This window comes from Macrobrachium nipponense, chromosome 15 (assembly GCF_015104395.2).
Source record: "Macrobrachium nipponense isolate FS-2020 chromosome 15, ASM1510439v2, whole genome shotgun sequence".
NCBI lineage: Eukaryota > Metazoa > Arthropoda > Malacostraca > Decapoda > Palaemonidae > Macrobrachium > Macrobrachium nipponense.
The window spans coordinates 16,954,103-16,970,771 of record NC_087208.1 but is presented as its reverse complement, the minus strand read 5'-3'; the positions used below and the strand labels follow the sequence as shown (position 1 = coordinate 16,970,771).

Here is a 16,669-nt window from a genome sequence, read left to right as displayed (position 1 = left end):
ATCGAAATATTGTGTAAGAGACTTCCAATTTGTTGCAAAATAAAGGTAAATGATTGAATATTACTAGAATATAATAGTTTTAGCTTACAATTGCGTTTATTTACCATTTTGGTCGAGTCAAATTTGACCGAAGATTGAAATTTTGGCGCTTATCGTTATTTATATGAAAATATTTCAAAACTGATAAAAGCTACAACCATGGGTTGTTTTTTTGTTGTATTCTACATGAAATTGCGCACATTTTCATATATAAAACTTGATGTAATTGCAAGATTAAAATGGTGGAAATATTACGACAATCGGACGAAAAAATTTAAATTATTTTCGGAAGAGTTACCGGGCGGACGTAAGGAAAATGTTTTTTGTTTTCATAAATTCACCATAAATCGAAATATTGTGCTAGAGACTTCCAATCTGTTGCAAAATAAAGGTAAATGATTGAATATTACTAGAATGTAAGAGTTTTAGCTTACAATTGCGTTTTTTTTTACCATTTCGGTCAAGTCAAAGTTGACCGAAGGTTGATATTTTGGCACTTATCATTATCCATATTAAAATATTTCATAACTGATGAAAGCTACGCCATGGGTTGTTTTTAAATGTATTCTACATGAAATTGCGCACATTTCCATAAATAAAACTTTATGTAACGGCTAATTTAAAATGGTGCAAACATTACGACAATCGGACGAAAAAATTTATGATTTTTTCGGAAGTTACCGCGCGGACATAAGGAAAATGTTTTTTCATAAATTCACCATAAATCAAAATGTGCTAGAGACTTCCAATTTCTTGCAAAATGAAGGTAAATGATTGAATATTACTAAAAAATAATAGTTTTAGTTTACAATTGCGTTTTTCGACCATTTTGGTAGTCAAAGTTGACCGAAGGTTGAAATTTTGGCACTTATCGTTATTTATGTGAAAATATTTCAAAACTGATGAAAGCTAAAACCATGAGTTGTTTTTGTTGTATTCTACATGAAATTGCGCACATTTTCATATATAATACTCCATGTAACGGCTAATATAAAATGGTGCAAAAATTATGTCAAAGTGACGAAATAATTTCTCAGATGTATTGCTGATGCTTTTTAGTGCGAGAAGAAAGAAAGTCGCGCTTGAGCGCCTGGGTAACGATTGTAAACAAAACAACACCTTGATCCGTGAGCTCCCACCATCCCCTAAAGGTGGGTACACACGTGCGAACCGAACCTTGTATTATAACCGATTCTTGTAACAAAAACGCAAGTGTGGACGGTTCCTCGAACCCGAACCCCGAACCCGCTAGGTTCGAGGCTCCGTTCGCCTTCCGTCCCGGCAATTGTCGTTTTTTTGTTTTTTTGGGCCCCGAATCAAAGGGAGGTCTCTTTGAACGTTACGCCATGTGTGGGTAACAACAGGGGTGGCTGAACTTGTTAACACCGACTATGAACAAGGCCGTCCATAGTAGAGTCCCTTGTTTTGGTCAGTCAGTACGTATATGTATACCATGGCTGATTGTAGTGAGGAAGAGGTCCTCCAATTGATTAGTTATTACGAAGAACAGACTTTACTGTGGCAGAAACTTCTTGGAATCTCATGTCAGCGAGTAATTCCCGACCACTGTATTCTACCCTTCTTGTATATAACCTTGATTGCCACCATCTTCTTTTATTTCGCTCCATCTTCGTTAAATAATGTATATAAATATACGCGGCAGCTGCTACTTACAAGGTGGCCATCGTCGGTAAACACCCGGACAGAGACAGACTGATGATCGCAGTGGATTGAAATGAAGTTACGTGCTTAACGTGGTTACGGTTCGTCCTCAACATTTTGACACCTTGTAACCGTATATGCGTAACTCAGTTACACATACGAGGTTCGGCTCTCACGTGTGTACCCACCCTAAGGCGCGATTCAAAGTTTTCGCCTAGTAGGCCTATAACTATTTTTCCGCATATTTTTAAAAAATACGTTTTTATATCGATGTACAGACGGCCAACGAAGAATTGGCGTAGTTTCTTAATTCATTGTTCGTTATGGAAATATTGCCATATGCAGATGCCAGATTATTTACTTAACAATAAAAAACATTTGCTTTCAGAGGTGCTATACGTTGAAATAAATTACATTAGAATAGAGTAGACTTATTCAACGTTTAAGATAATTATTTTGCAAAGTAAGGAAAATATATACCGATGGGTCCACGATTTCTAATTTTATTCTCAACTCTAGCTTCGTGACAGCATACCAAAGCATTGAAGTTGGCTTTGCTGCCGCTCGAGTCTTGACTCAACGTATCGTACTGCACTGAGGTGTGTCCATTTCGTCTCCTACAGTCGATACACAATACATCAATTAAGGCGTTAACATTCTTTGAAAACGATGTTTAATTAAACTAATTTTGTCCTTTGATCAATAAAATAATTTTGCATGACACATTTAGTGGGCCTAAATTGGACTTCTGATTTTCACACATAATTAGCCTAGGTCTATTTTCAGCAGTATACTCTCTCGGATAAGTAATATAAATGAATATTTAAATCGACAATATATATATATTATATATATATATATATATATATATATATATAATATATATATATATATATATATATATAGTATATATTATATATATTAATCTGCTTTATTTGATTATTCCCGTTATTCTTGTTTTATTAGCCATGTTCGCCTTTCTTCTTATCCTTTTCATAATTGCTTAACATAATTATCTCAGACCTAGCTATTCAAAGTCAAAAGCAATCATAAAAAAAAATCACACGAATATAATTCAGTCTTATTTTTTATCGAATTCCTTGCATATCATCCTGTTTTATTTGGACGCGTTGGAAAGCTGATGGAACCAAAGCTGACGAATACATTAAGAAAGGCTTACTTTCATTAAAGCTTTCTAAGGTTGGTCTTTCTGTAGCTATTCATTTCTTCTAAATAGAAATTAATTCAAATTAGTTTCACTTGTATACTTAGACCTTCTACCATAAGCATATTATAAGTAGCTGAAAGGATAAGAAATATGAAAGGTGACATTCTCGTTTAAGTCTATTTCATATGTTTTATTTATTTTTTATATTTATTTATTTTTCTAAGAAAAACCTACTGCTTTAATCAAGGGTTGCTCTTTGACGGCTACAGGGTGTAACACGAGTGTATGCACATAATTTTGGGAATGAAAGATAAAGTTTCTTTGAACAGAAAATATTTTATAAACATGTATTTTAAGGCGTCCGTTGTCGGTGCGGGGAATTTTAAAATAACCGTTATCATTCATTACTGATGCTTTCACGCGACGGAGTTCATAGAGAGAAGTCGGCTCGAGTCGCCTGAGATGTAGAAGAGAGCGGAGGTGGCGTATAGGAGTTGATGGGGGAGGTTTAGGAGGCCGATGTTAATAAAGTATCTCCCAATAAAATGTATTCTTTGAGGTTTTTGAAGAAAAAAATGCATGCATCACTGAAACTGTTTCCCTCCCTATCCGTGGTATCCATTGGCCACCGATAAAAAAACAAAACAAGAGTAAGCCTAACTGATCTCTCATCCATCAAGATAAGTTTGCTTATTCATTAGACTTATTCATTAGACACCTATCAAAGAATTCAAGTGTAGATTTAAAAATCTCTTCTCTCCATCTAAAGTATTCATCAGACACCATCATAAGCGTAGAGCTAGTCATGATTCCTGGTTCAGCAATGTCGTGACGATGCACTAGAATTCAAAATTCATAAATGAATATTGCTCAGCAACGTTTACACTACTGTATTGACTTGCTCTCTTGTGGTACTTTGAGGTGTTCCACCTCCCATGTTCTAAATTTTGCCGTTCTTTAAACAATTTGATTCATCTATGTATGATTCTCTCCGGTTTATTAAGCTGTCCTGATATATCTCCAACAGGAACTTGCACCGAATGCAGTGCAATAATTTTCTCGCTCATCGAGGGATGTTTCTTAGACCGATAAATGACACATTGACATTAGATTCCGTGCACATAACATCAGACGCAATAGAGTGAGGTGGCCTGATTCACACTGTTAGGATATCGTTTTTTTTCTTTTTGTTTTAAATTGATAGCAGTTTGTGAGATTCCAATGTTTTCTGTAAAATTTTACAAATGGAATAGTTCAACTACCTTCAACTTAATATTGAAATGATAATTTAAGGACTATGTTTATGCGATACTACCAGTGATAGGTGTCTCCTATCTATTTGGTAATGTATATCTATGGTTGTGATATGACGTTTTTTATCACTTCGTTTCGTTCACGTCAATTTTGCTATATAGAAAATAGTTTTACACAATAACATAACATAATGTTCTAAAGATATCAGTGACTGTTTTTAACGTCATTACATATGATTTCTTCCATCTTTGAAAAAAAATCAATAGATAAGGCATGAATCGTGCGTCAGGCAGGTGAACGAAAAAATTATGAAACTCTGCTAATAGTTTTTTGGCCGACAGTACCATATGTTCAATTGGCACCCAACAGACAATTTATACCGACGTTTAATATGTCCAATCGGTGTTAAAGGGTTAATTGACGTATGGAACGTCAACGCAAAGGTTTTTTTTAAATTTGTAGAAAAGTAGTTATAGGCCTACTTGGCGAAAACTTTTGAATCACGCACCTTGAGGGTTGCCAGGAGTTCACGGATCAAGCTGTTGTTTTGTTCACAAGCTTTACCCAGGCGCGCATGTGCGAATTTCTTTCTTCTCGCACTAAAAACCAACAGCGACACATCTCAGAAATTATTTAGTCACTTTTGACATAATTGTTGCACCATTTTATATTAGCCATTACATAAAGTTTTACATATGAAAATGTGCGCAATTTCATATAGAATACAACAAGAAAACAACCCTTGGTTATAGCTTTTATCAGTTTTGAAATGTTTTCATATAAATAACAATAAGTGCCAAAATTTCGACCTTCATTCAGTCAAATTTGAATCAACCGAAAAGGTCGAAAAACGCAATTGTAAGCTGAAACTCTTATATTTTCGTAATATTCAATCATTTACCTTCAAAATGCAACAAATTGGAAGTCTCTAGCACAATATTTCGATTTATGGTGAATTTTTGAAAAAAAAAAAAAAAAAAAAAAAAAAATTTCCTTACGTCCACGCTGTAACTCTTCCGAAAAAATCGGACATTTTTTCGTCCGATTGTCGTAATATTTGCACCGTTTTATATTGGCAGTTACATAAAGTTTTATATATGAAAATATGCGCAATTTCATGTAGAATACAACAATAAACAACCTATGGTTGTAGCTTTTACCAGTTTTGAAATATTTTCACATAAATAATGATGTGCCAAAATTTCAACCTTCTGTCAAATTTGACTTGATCGAAATGGTAAAAAAAACGCAATTGTAAGCTAAAACTCTTACATTCTAGTAATATTCAATCAATGACCTTTATTTGGCAACAAATTGGAAATCTCTAGCACAATATTTCGATTTATGGTGAATTTTTGAAAAATAACTTTTTCCTTATGCTGCGCAGTAACTGCCGAAATCATAATTTTTTTCGTCAGGTTGTCGTAATGTTTGCACTGTTTTATATTAGCCATACATAAAGTTTTATATATGAAAATGTGCGCAATTTCATGTAGAATACAACAAATACAACCCATGGTTTTAGCTTTTATCAGTTTTGAAATATTTTAATATAAATAACGATGTGCCAAAATTTCAACATTCGGTCAACTTTGACTCGACCGAAATGGTCGAAAACCGCAATTGTAAACTAAAACTCATACATTCTAGTAGTATTCAATCATTTACCTTCATTTGGCAACAAATTGGAAGTCTCTAGCACAATATTTCGATTTATAGTGAATTTTTGAAAAAAAAACTTTTTCCTACGTCCGCGCGGTAACTGCCGAAAAAAATCAGAAATTCTTTCGTCCGATTGTCGTAATGTTTGCACCGTTTTATAATACCAGTTCCATAAAGTTTTATATATGAAAATGTGCACAATTTCATGTAGAATACAACAAAAAACAACCCATAGTTGTAGCTTTTATCAGTTGAAAAATTTTCATATAAATAACAATAAGTGCCAAAATTTCAACCTTTGGTCAACTTTGACTCGACCGAAATGGTCAAAAAACGCAATTGTAAGCTAAAACTCTTATATTCTAGTAATATTCAATCATACCTTTATTTTTCAACAAATTGGAAGTCTCTGGCACAATATTTCGATTTATGGTGAATTTTTTAAATAAAACTTTTCCTTATGTCAGCAAGGTAACTGCTGAAAAAACCAGAAATTCTTCGTCCGACTGTCGTAATGTTTGCACCGTTTTATATTAGCCGTTACATAAAGTTTTATATATGAAAATGTGCGCAATTTTATGTAGAATACAACAAAAAAACAACCCATGGTTGTAGCTTTTATCAACTTTGAAATATTTTCACATAAATAACGATGTGCCAAAATTTCAACATTCGTTCAACTTTGACTCGACCAAAATGGTCGAAAACCGCAATTGTAAGCTAAAACTCTTACATTCACGTAATATTCAATCATTTACCTTCATTTTGCAAGAAATTGGAAGTCTCTAGCACAATATTTCGATTCATGATGAAATTTTGAAAAAAAAAAAAAAAAATCCTACGTCCGCGCATTAACTGCCGAAAAAATTAATTTTTTTTCGTCCGATTGTCGTAATGTTTGCACCATTTTATATTAGCTGTTACTTAAAGATTTATATATGAAAATGTGCGGAATTTCATGTAGAATACAGCCAAAAACAACCCATGGTTATAGCTTTTATCACTTTTGAAATATTTTCATATAAATGATAATTGCCAAAATATCAACCTTCGGTCAACTTTGACTCACACGAAATGGTCGAAAAATGCAATTGATAGCTAAAACTCTAACATTCTAGTAATACTCTATCATTTACCTTCATTTTGCAACAAATTTGAAGTCTCTTGCACAATATTTCGATTTATGGTGAATTAAAAAAAAACTTTTTCCTTACGTCCGCACTGTAACTAGCCGTTACATAAAGTTTTGTATATGAAAATTTGTGCAATTTTATGTAGAATACAACAAAAACAATCCATGGTTATAACTTTTATCAGTTTTGAAATATTTTCATAAAAATAACGATAAGTGCCAAAATTTCAACCTTCGGTCAAATTTGACACTACCGAAATGGTCGAAAAATGCAATTATAAGCTAAAACTCTTACATTCTAGTAATATTCAATCATTTACCTTCATTTTGCAACAAATTGGAAGTCTCTAGCACAATATTTCGATTTATAGAGAATTTTTGAAAAAAAAAAACTTTCCTTTCGTCCGCGCGATAACTCTGCTGAAAAAAAAATCAGAAATTCATTTGTCCGATTTTTGTCATTTTTGCACCGTTTTTTATTAGCCATTACATAAAGTTTTATACATATATGAAAATGTGCACAATTTCATTTAGAATACAACAAAAAATAACTCATGGTTGTAGCTTTTATCAGTTTTAAACTATTTTCATATAAATCATAAATAGAAAAATTAAACCTTCAGTCAAATTTAAGTCAACTGAAATGGTCGAAAACTGCAATTGTAAGCTACAACACTTACAGTCTAGTAATATTCAACCAATTACCTTCGTTTTGCAACAAATTGGAAGTCTAGCACAATATTTTGATTTATGGTGAATTTTTGAAAATTTTTACGTCTGTGCATTACGAATTCATGCATCATATTGTGATATTTTCTCTGTGTTGCTTTGATCGTTTTAAAATTTTTTATATACCAAAATCATCGCAATTTAGTGTACAATACAACGAAAAATAATTAACTCATTAGCTTTAACCGTTTTGCTCACAGCATGATTTCTATACAATTATATATGAAATCTTTTTTCTCGCTGTCATATATTCCAATACTTTTATATGATAATATTTTGTTTTCATTTTTGATGGTTGCATACTAAACTTCAGGCAGTGACAAAAAAGGAGCCAAAAATGAACTCTTAATCTTGAAAACTAAGCATGCCGTGATTTTTTAAAACTACTTTTTTTTTCCGCTTCGGCGCTCACTCCCGAATGCCGCCGGCATACGGGAAACACTTTCCGAAAAACCGGCTCGGCATTTAAGGGTTACAGGACAGGAGTGAGATGGTGCCCGGTCAAAAGGCTCTGCTCCGTGTGGTTAATCCGCGTTCACTGCTGGGGTTTTAGGATTAAGCAGGTCAGCTTTCTTAAGGGTAAATGACCAAATGTTCTTAACTGTGAACGATATAGTCCGGGGAAAACCTGTCACCCGCCACAACATTTTGGTTTGACTATAGTATCTCTTCTGTCTACTAGGAAAAGACCTGTTATACCTCTTCTCTTCAACAGGAAGCTGGTCTTCTATTCATGGTCCCAGATTGTTTGTTGGAGCAGAGGACTTCATTCTGCCTTTTAGGAATTCTCTCCAACTCTCTGATGTGGATTTAGTTGTCCTGTACACTCCATGACCCCAAAGCCAAGAGCTCTTCAAGATAAGCAACCCAACTTTCAGAGGAGGCTCAAGGTGGTACAGGAACAATTCAGAGGGGTGATTTAAACTCCAAAGTCTTAGGTTAAACCTAGTAGCTCCTTAACCCCAAGCTGAGAAGAGTCCTCCCAAGCAAAACCTTCTTTGCCAGTTTCTTGTGGAGATGCTGCCAATCACTAGGATCTTTCTCTCTTCATGTATGGAGTCGATCCAGTATCTCTCTCCTGCAAAACAGCGACACTGATGCAAGGCTTTTACTTCAGAGAATCGTCATCAGCTATATACAAGGTGAACTATCTGCTGCTGTGATTAGTGACATCTACAGGGTTTCTCTCCACTCAAAAGTTCCTCCTGTTCAGCAGACAAGGTCTTCTGAATGTTTTTCAAAACAGGTTCCTTCTGTTGGAGGATGCAGCGCTCTCTTCACCCTCAGAATCCTTGGTGGTTCAAAGCTTGGGGCAGGTTTGTTCACCTGGGAAACTCGGACTTCCTACTTAGAACCTTACTCTGGTATAGCGAGAATTCTATCTCAACCTCCTTCGAGTACATGCGTCAATCATCTCCCAGTTAACTGACTTTGAGCAGTTTTCCTTCTGACCTAAGCTTCCTTGGTAAGAGGTCAGGTGTCATAGACTTCATGTTAACACAAGCCACGTCAAGAAAGGTGTCCTAGAACAGCAAGGGGAGTGAAGAGTGGTGGCAAACCCATTTCTTGCCTGAACATAGTTCTTTTAGACTTCCATGAATGCAATGAATCTGGTAATCTTTCATTATATTTGAAACCAGTGGACTGAGAGTTAGATATCCAAATATCTAACATCTCAAAGGCTTCTTTCTTTAGTACTTTAGCAAACTAATTTTCAAGAATGACTGGGCAAGTCGAACCTCCAAACAGTTCAGGAATCTCGGAATACCTCCCTCCAAGTATGAATTTATCCTATTGTCAGGACCAAAGGTTTGTTCCATGTATGAACAAATTCCAAATTTTTTATCAATTTGTATTTTTCATAGCTAACAAACATGAGGTCCTAACATTCATTGACCACCTCTAGCCGCCAATCTTACGTTTCATTTTCATCATGGGTTGGAAGAAAGACCGACGTAACACTGGATTTAAGTACTCTCTCTCGACTTGCTTCCACCTCAGCTACACGTGGGATTCAGATGCCACAGATGCCTTGCACATACAATCTTTGATTGTTTCTAACCGGTTTCCAGATGGTGCCGGAAGATTTATCCACCAGATTGTGAGGGTTATAGGTTAATGAGATGCAACAAGAATCTATCAACTTTAATAAAGTATATCCATACTTATACAATTTAACATCAGGATATTTTTAGTCTTAGAACTTCCAATTAAAGGCACGCTACTAGAACCATTTTGGACGCTACAAAGCCAGATCAGCTGGATATCAATCAATTGAAGATCAAAACTTCCCATATCTGTCACTTCACCATAAACACTGAACTTAATCAAATCCAAACAAAACTCACAAAAGTGATTATTGAAAAACAATTAACTAAGGATATAAAAATGAATACTATTTCTTTTTGAGTTCCACTTCCATGGCAAGTGTTAATGGAGATAAGGGGAAGTCATGGAAAGCAGAACAATCAAGTGTCTTGACCTTCAACAAGTTATTTGGTTTCCTTTGATGACAAAATAGCTTTTTTGAGTTTTGTTACATAATTTTGATCAAATAAAAGCCATAAGTGGTTGGCTGTGGTGGTAACTCTGGCCTAAGTCCCAAAATAGTTCCATATCTTTATTCGCACTTCATCTCAGAATAATCAAAAGGTAATCATGAAAGTCAACATATAATTTGGATGAACACCAAAGAATTTGGTTATGCTATGGGATCCAAGCTGAGGGCAGCAATTACTGGAATGCATTGTACCTCTCTGAACCACATTACAACTTATTCATGTTAATAAAGACATGATCAGTTTCAGATATATCATTGCACTTCATATTTAGGGCAACTAACAAAACTTTTTTAAAGTAAAATTCACAAAACTTTTTAAAATAAAATTCACAAGTAACAATACACAACAGTGCTTCTTCAGAGAAAAATGATTTTGATATAAATAAAGTCTATACATAAAGTTTGATATATCTGAACCACAACCAACCAATTATGTAAAATATAAAAACTTTAAAATAATGAATTATTTAAACGTCTGATAAAACAAATTTCCACATTTGAAAATAAAGCCCGATCTGCATTTATATATCTTTAAACTATTCAAGCTATCATTACATACATAGGAAAAATAATGGCAGTGAATGTGTAGAGAATAGCACAGACTATTATGACTTCATATCTCTATTGGCACAAGTTTCACAAGAACTTACTTCCACCAATGTAAACACTAATGTAATCACCCTAGTTTGAATTCTTCTGGAACAAGGTTGAGGAAAAAAAGGAGCATCCAGCTATGCCCCTTTTGGATTGCCGAGACAAACATACAACCTTGAAAGGACCTTTCAAACTAAAGTTCTCATGTCTGGGACCTGAATTGCACACAATTCTAATACCCTCTTGTTTATGATTTAGTAAAGCTGGCAAGTGTTAATTTTTTTGTTCTTTCTGATATATATATATATAAAAAAAAAGCATCAAAAGCAAAAATAAAAAAAAAAGATTGACCTCGTCAGACAAACCACCAAGATTATTTTTTATAATAATCACCAACCACAATAAGCTAAAATTTTTTAATCAGAAATTTAGAAAAATTTGGTATAAACCAAATATGCACATAAAAAAAGCTCCCGGTTACCAGGTACGCCTCTGTAGCTCAAACCTTCAAAAACATTTCACAGTCTCATTCCAAGATCCCCTAACATACATACTTAACTGAAAATACCATATGCATGCCATGGATCAAAACTTCACTTTGAAACCTCCTCAAGCAGTCTTTTCTACACAAAAGCACTTCACTCATTACAAACGAGAATCTGAGATCTCATTTACGACAAATTCAACATACAGATATTTAAGCACTTTCTCTGACCCCCATCCCATTAGAGACAGACATTATCTTAAGTAACTGCTATATAAAAACTGGCAATGACAACATTCAATCCATAGCAAACTGATACAACACATTTCAGTCACCTCCCCATACATTTCAATTCTTACAGCCAACATTCAACACTTCAAATGTATTTTGATCACTACTTAGTATACTCTGTTGGTAGTTACTAAAGTACACTCTTACATTCCTCACATTTCAGAGTTCCATGAAATCTTCCATGCCAACCACTTAACCAATATTCTTAATAGCAGATCAGCTAGTTTACCCCCATATCATAGCTGTTTCAATAAACCAAGTGCAGCTCTGCGGGATGGTGGTCTTTGTACGTAGCATTGGAGGGGGATCAACTAATACTATAAAGTAGAAATGAACCAACATGATGTCACTTCTCTCACATAACACTGCACTTCTCTTGCTGGGACGTTCCTTCTGTTATTCTCTGAAAAGAAAGAAAGAAAAAAAAAATTAACAAATCCAACAGCATACAGTATATTGTTCTCCTTTGAACAGCTGACTCATCACCTGCCATTTTACATGAACCTAAAAGCAGCTGTCAGTTATTCAAACCCAAGTTTTAATGATGTAAAAAAAATTCTAATTTTTTCTAAAATGGTTAGAATAAATTGGATTGATGACTTGGCATGAAGCTAGCGCAAGCTCAGACTTGGGAGCAACTTCCTCTCATTACTTACGAATTCAGGAGGAGCTCATATACGTGGTAGGTAGGTAGGTGCTTTAAGCGAGGATGCAACCAGTGTATAGTCGCGATACCTCCTCTTCCTGCCGAGGGGAAAGAAAAATGAGGTCATCGGGGACACTGTGACGTGAACTGACCTGATCTGTTCCCACAATAAATGGGAGCCCAAACAAAGACACTCAAGCACTTTATTAGAAATCCATTAAAATCTACTAGTGTACAATGGGCTTATCCCTGACAGCTGCTCTCAGTGTAAAGGAAATTACAGTAATCAAGTCTACTTGACAGCAATTCAAAGATCTCATATTCCACTCTATTATATCACCAAAATTTAAAGTTAATCTGTTAAAGAGCTGGCTGATAAAATAATTACAATGGCCTTCAAAGATTGCTTAAGGCTGACACTAAGTTAAGATAACAAGAAAAATGGCCTCCCAAACACACGTTTTCAAATGTCAGGTAAGCAAGCTTAGTCAAATGAAAAACCCTACTCAAAGACAATAAATTGGGAAAACTAATATTCCTACATACTGAGTATTCTAGATTTTAAATTATAGGTTTCACAGAAGACTCACAACTTATGTAACAATTCACATGCCAACAGTAAAATTCTTATAAGCAACTGATGAAATTGACTGTTACATTATAATTTATGTATTCACTATAATGTAATTTTACCCTAATTTAATTAAGTTCAAGGCAATGTTTACCATTGTACTTTAATTAAATCTGCATGAAATTTAATACAAATTGCATTTCTTCTTCTGAATACAGTAAATTATAAAAGCTCAAGGTAAAGAAAATCAATCTCAAAACAAAGATGGAGTCTATTGCATACTGGTATGCAAGTATGTATACAAACAAAGAAAAGTTAAAAGTTCTGGAGTGGTGTGCCAAAACAGTCTGGCCACCACAATAACCCTAAAATATTTAGGTCACACACCAGCTTAAGAGTGGAATTTGAGATAACTCGTTCCACAACAGAGGGGGAAAAAATTCTAAGACAGAATAAAAACCACAAGAACATCTTGAAAAAAATACAACTAACGTTTGAAAAGTTTACTTCAATAAACATTATACAATGCTAGATAAGAAAGACTGGGAAAGACTACTAGGAAGAGAATTTTCAAGCATTTCATTCCAAAAGCAGGGGAGAGAGAGAGAGAGAGAGAGAAGAGAGAAGAGCCAGGGGAGAGAACGAGAGAGAGAAACTGCATGATATTGTGTTGATGAACAATCAAGTTAGTTATTACTATCTACTATTTTCCAACAGAGAACAAAACATGATGCTAAATTTATTCTAAATTTAATTTGTCAATGCACAAAGGTTATTGATCTACCACAGTAAGTCTAGCCTACAGCTCTTGATGTTAAGCAGTGTAGTTCAAACTTCTTCAAAATACTACAGAAAATTTCCATACAGTAAAGACCTTTCTATGGTTCACTATAGATTATCCCTTGGATGGCTTAATGTATGTGAAGTTTCTATTTAACTTTTAATTCTCAGTATTTTTCCAGCAACTAATAATTATATTGAAATACCTTCCTTTATGCCTTAATACTTTTCTTACTTTTTTCATGAGGAGAGAGAGAGAGAGAGAGAGAGAGAGAGAGAGAGAGAGAGAGATATTCAATTTAACTATTCAAAAGCTTACATGCTTGGAGAGAGAGAGAGAGAGAGAGAGAGAGAGAGAGAGAGAGAGAGAGAGAGAGAGAGAGAGAGAGAGAGAGAGAGAAATATTCAATACAACTATTCAAAAGCTTACATGCTTGAAGATGAAAAAAAGAATTTAGCACACAAACAATGTACTAAATTAAATCTGAAAGGGTAATTTCTAACTACTAAAACTAGTTACCACAATTCCTGTTAGGTAGCACAACACTAAATGCCACAGAATCAGTTTGAAGCAACACTACCCATGCATACAAATTCAAGACTTCAAAAATGAGACAGATACATCTGACAACACAAAGTAAGTCGTTAATATGGTAGAGGGCTTCCTTGTTTGGGATACAGGATCGGTTCACTAACAAGTATGAAATTAAACATATAAAATAATAATGTTAAACTTATGATAAACTAAAAACATCTAATGCAAAAACTGAGCCCAATATTTATAGCTATCCAACAGTTAACTTTAAAATTAATAAATATCCATTATAAATAAGGATTTTAATGCTAAATTAAATTTAAAATAATGGAAATGTAAACAAGTGGTTATCATTGCATATCAAAATTATACATTTTTAATGATTCACTTACCATTGTTTTTGCTCCAATTTCTTCTCTTCATTATAACATATGGTCATGTATGTACTTGCAACTCGGACACAAAATTATTGTGAAATTCAAATGTAATGATTACCCTACTTTTTCAATAATTTACTAAAACCTAGAAACTTTCCAATTTATAAAAGAGCACTAACTAGTACCAATGAGCCTTACAGGTAAATTATGAAATAAAACCATTCAAGAGCTAAAAACTATAATAGAAAAAAAAAAGGTGAACATGTATGGTGCCCAATCAGATGTAAACCTTATAAAAAACAATCTAAAATTTTACGGAAAAAAAAAAAAAATAAAAATAATAATAATAATCCTACTCTTACTCAGACAACATACAGCAAATTCTGACCATTTACTTCAACAAAAACATGTTGTTATTTGCAGTAAAATAAAAGAAATCATCCCCCTGTCTACAATGCTTGAAGACAGATTCTGAAATTATTTTTATACCTAAATTTCATGAGAAATCAGTTCTCTATCTGCATTAATAGAAGGAAAAAATCTCAAATCAGACGTTTAAAGTCATCTACATGTGCCTTGTGTGGTACACTTTAGTAATGAATAATCCTTTGGCAGAAATAGCAATGCTTTTTGTGTTTTACCTTTGACAGTCCCTTTAAGCTCTTTTTGTTCCACTATTAACTTTCTTGTGATCATTACTAAACCATACTTAAGAAAAATAAGTTTGGGTCACATATTTAAGGTAGTTTGAACTCAACAGGTAAAATTACTTATTAACCCATAAAAATGTAATGAGAGTACTGTGTATAAAGAATATTTGTGATGAAAACCTAAGAATTTACCTTACCTATATATTCTAATACGAAATAGTAGATTTATAGATATTCCTAATACTCTACATAACTTGATCATTTAGCTGCTAAAAAAGAACAAAGGTTATTGTAACAAAAAATTTTTTCTAATTGTTACTTCTACTACTCAAATAATTTAATACTACCTAACCCACCTACCTATCAAACAAATCTCCTAAATCTATGTCCTATTCCTACAATAAATGACTTTATTACTCTCAAAATGGTTCCACTACAAATATTTACATAACAGAAAATGTACTCTAACATAAGCAATATGTAAAAACCATAAGCAAGTCATTTAAAGCAAAGAAAATAAGCAGCAAACAAAAGCTTTACACTATATGGAAGCTGATCAGATCATAGTAACAGTAACCACTGACAATACAATGCATAAAAATCACCACTATTTAGTGAAAATCTCCTTCCAACTGGGGGGGGGGGGGGGGGGGGGGGGGGGGTAAAGTGGGCAGCCTCAAAACTACATTGAAGCATCTAAAACTTCCAATACATCAGCAGAATATATTTCAGTGCCCAAAAGAATAGTTTTATCCAGTCGGCAAAAAGCCTTGATGAAATGATCTAGTTGGCAAAAAATCTCTGGTATATTTTCATAAAGCAAATTTCTCCCAAGTCTTTTAATGCTAGTCATGCAATCATGCAGCAGAATCTCAAACCAGAGCTCCATAAAGACAGCTAAATGCAAAGCATCCACAAGCAAGCTGCAACAACCAACATAACTATACCTTTGACTGTGAGAGCTCTCCTAACTGTCGTTCTACTGTGAACGAAGAGCTTTCACTATCTTTCTTGGACTCTCGAACTGCCAATTCCTGTGAAAATGTTTTGCCTTATTTCACCAAATTCAGGATGCCTTGCTGACTGACACTCTAATAATCATTCTTAGTAGTATATGATTCTTAACATAGTTAATTCCCATAAAGTAAGATATCTTAAATTATAGGTTTCGTAAGAGTTCTAAATTTGACATCATATCTGTGAAACTAGTAAACTCAGGACAAGCAACTTTTCCATAGATGTGATGGCAACTTCTCTGGCATGTGACCAACCACCCAGTTAGACGGGCCAAATTTTGCATACTAATGTTAAAAAGGAAGGTGGCCATTGTTAATCAAAATCCTGTTTCAAATACCCTCAATATTACAAAGAGGTAACAGTTAATCAATTACTTTACTTACAGCCACACAACCAACCAGCCCTAAATTAACATATAATCTAAATTTCTACATGTAGCAACCACTTCCAAATAACAAAATCAAGAGGACTATAAGCATGGTATACTGCACACAATAAATGTTATGTCTCTAACACAT

At 34.0% G+C, this 16,669-nt stretch overlaps 1 protein-coding gene across 4 annotated transcripts in view; it reads right to left on the bottom strand.

Moving 5' to 3' along the window:
• Positions 1 to 9,777: 9,777 nt before the first annotated feature.
• LOC135227006 (lamin Dm0-like) overlaps positions 9,778 to 16,669 on the bottom strand; it is a 57,016-nt gene continuing 50,124 nt past the window's right edge. The window contains exons 9-11 of one of the 4 annotated variants that reach the window (XM_064266757.1): positions 16,082 to 16,168; positions 12,232 to 12,319; positions 9,778 to 11,978 (exon numbers count right to left, since the gene is read on the bottom strand). In XM_064266757.1, the coding sequence (XP_064122827.1) occupies positions 12,275 to 12,319; positions 16,082 to 16,168 (132 nt within the window). In that variant the 3' untranslated portion in view covers positions 9,778 to 11,978; positions 12,232 to 12,274. The remainder of the gene's footprint in view (positions 11,979 to 12,231; positions 12,320 to 16,081; positions 16,169 to 16,669) is intronic. The other 3 variants (XM_064266756.1, XM_064266759.1, XM_064266758.1) reach the window with 3 other exon arrangements.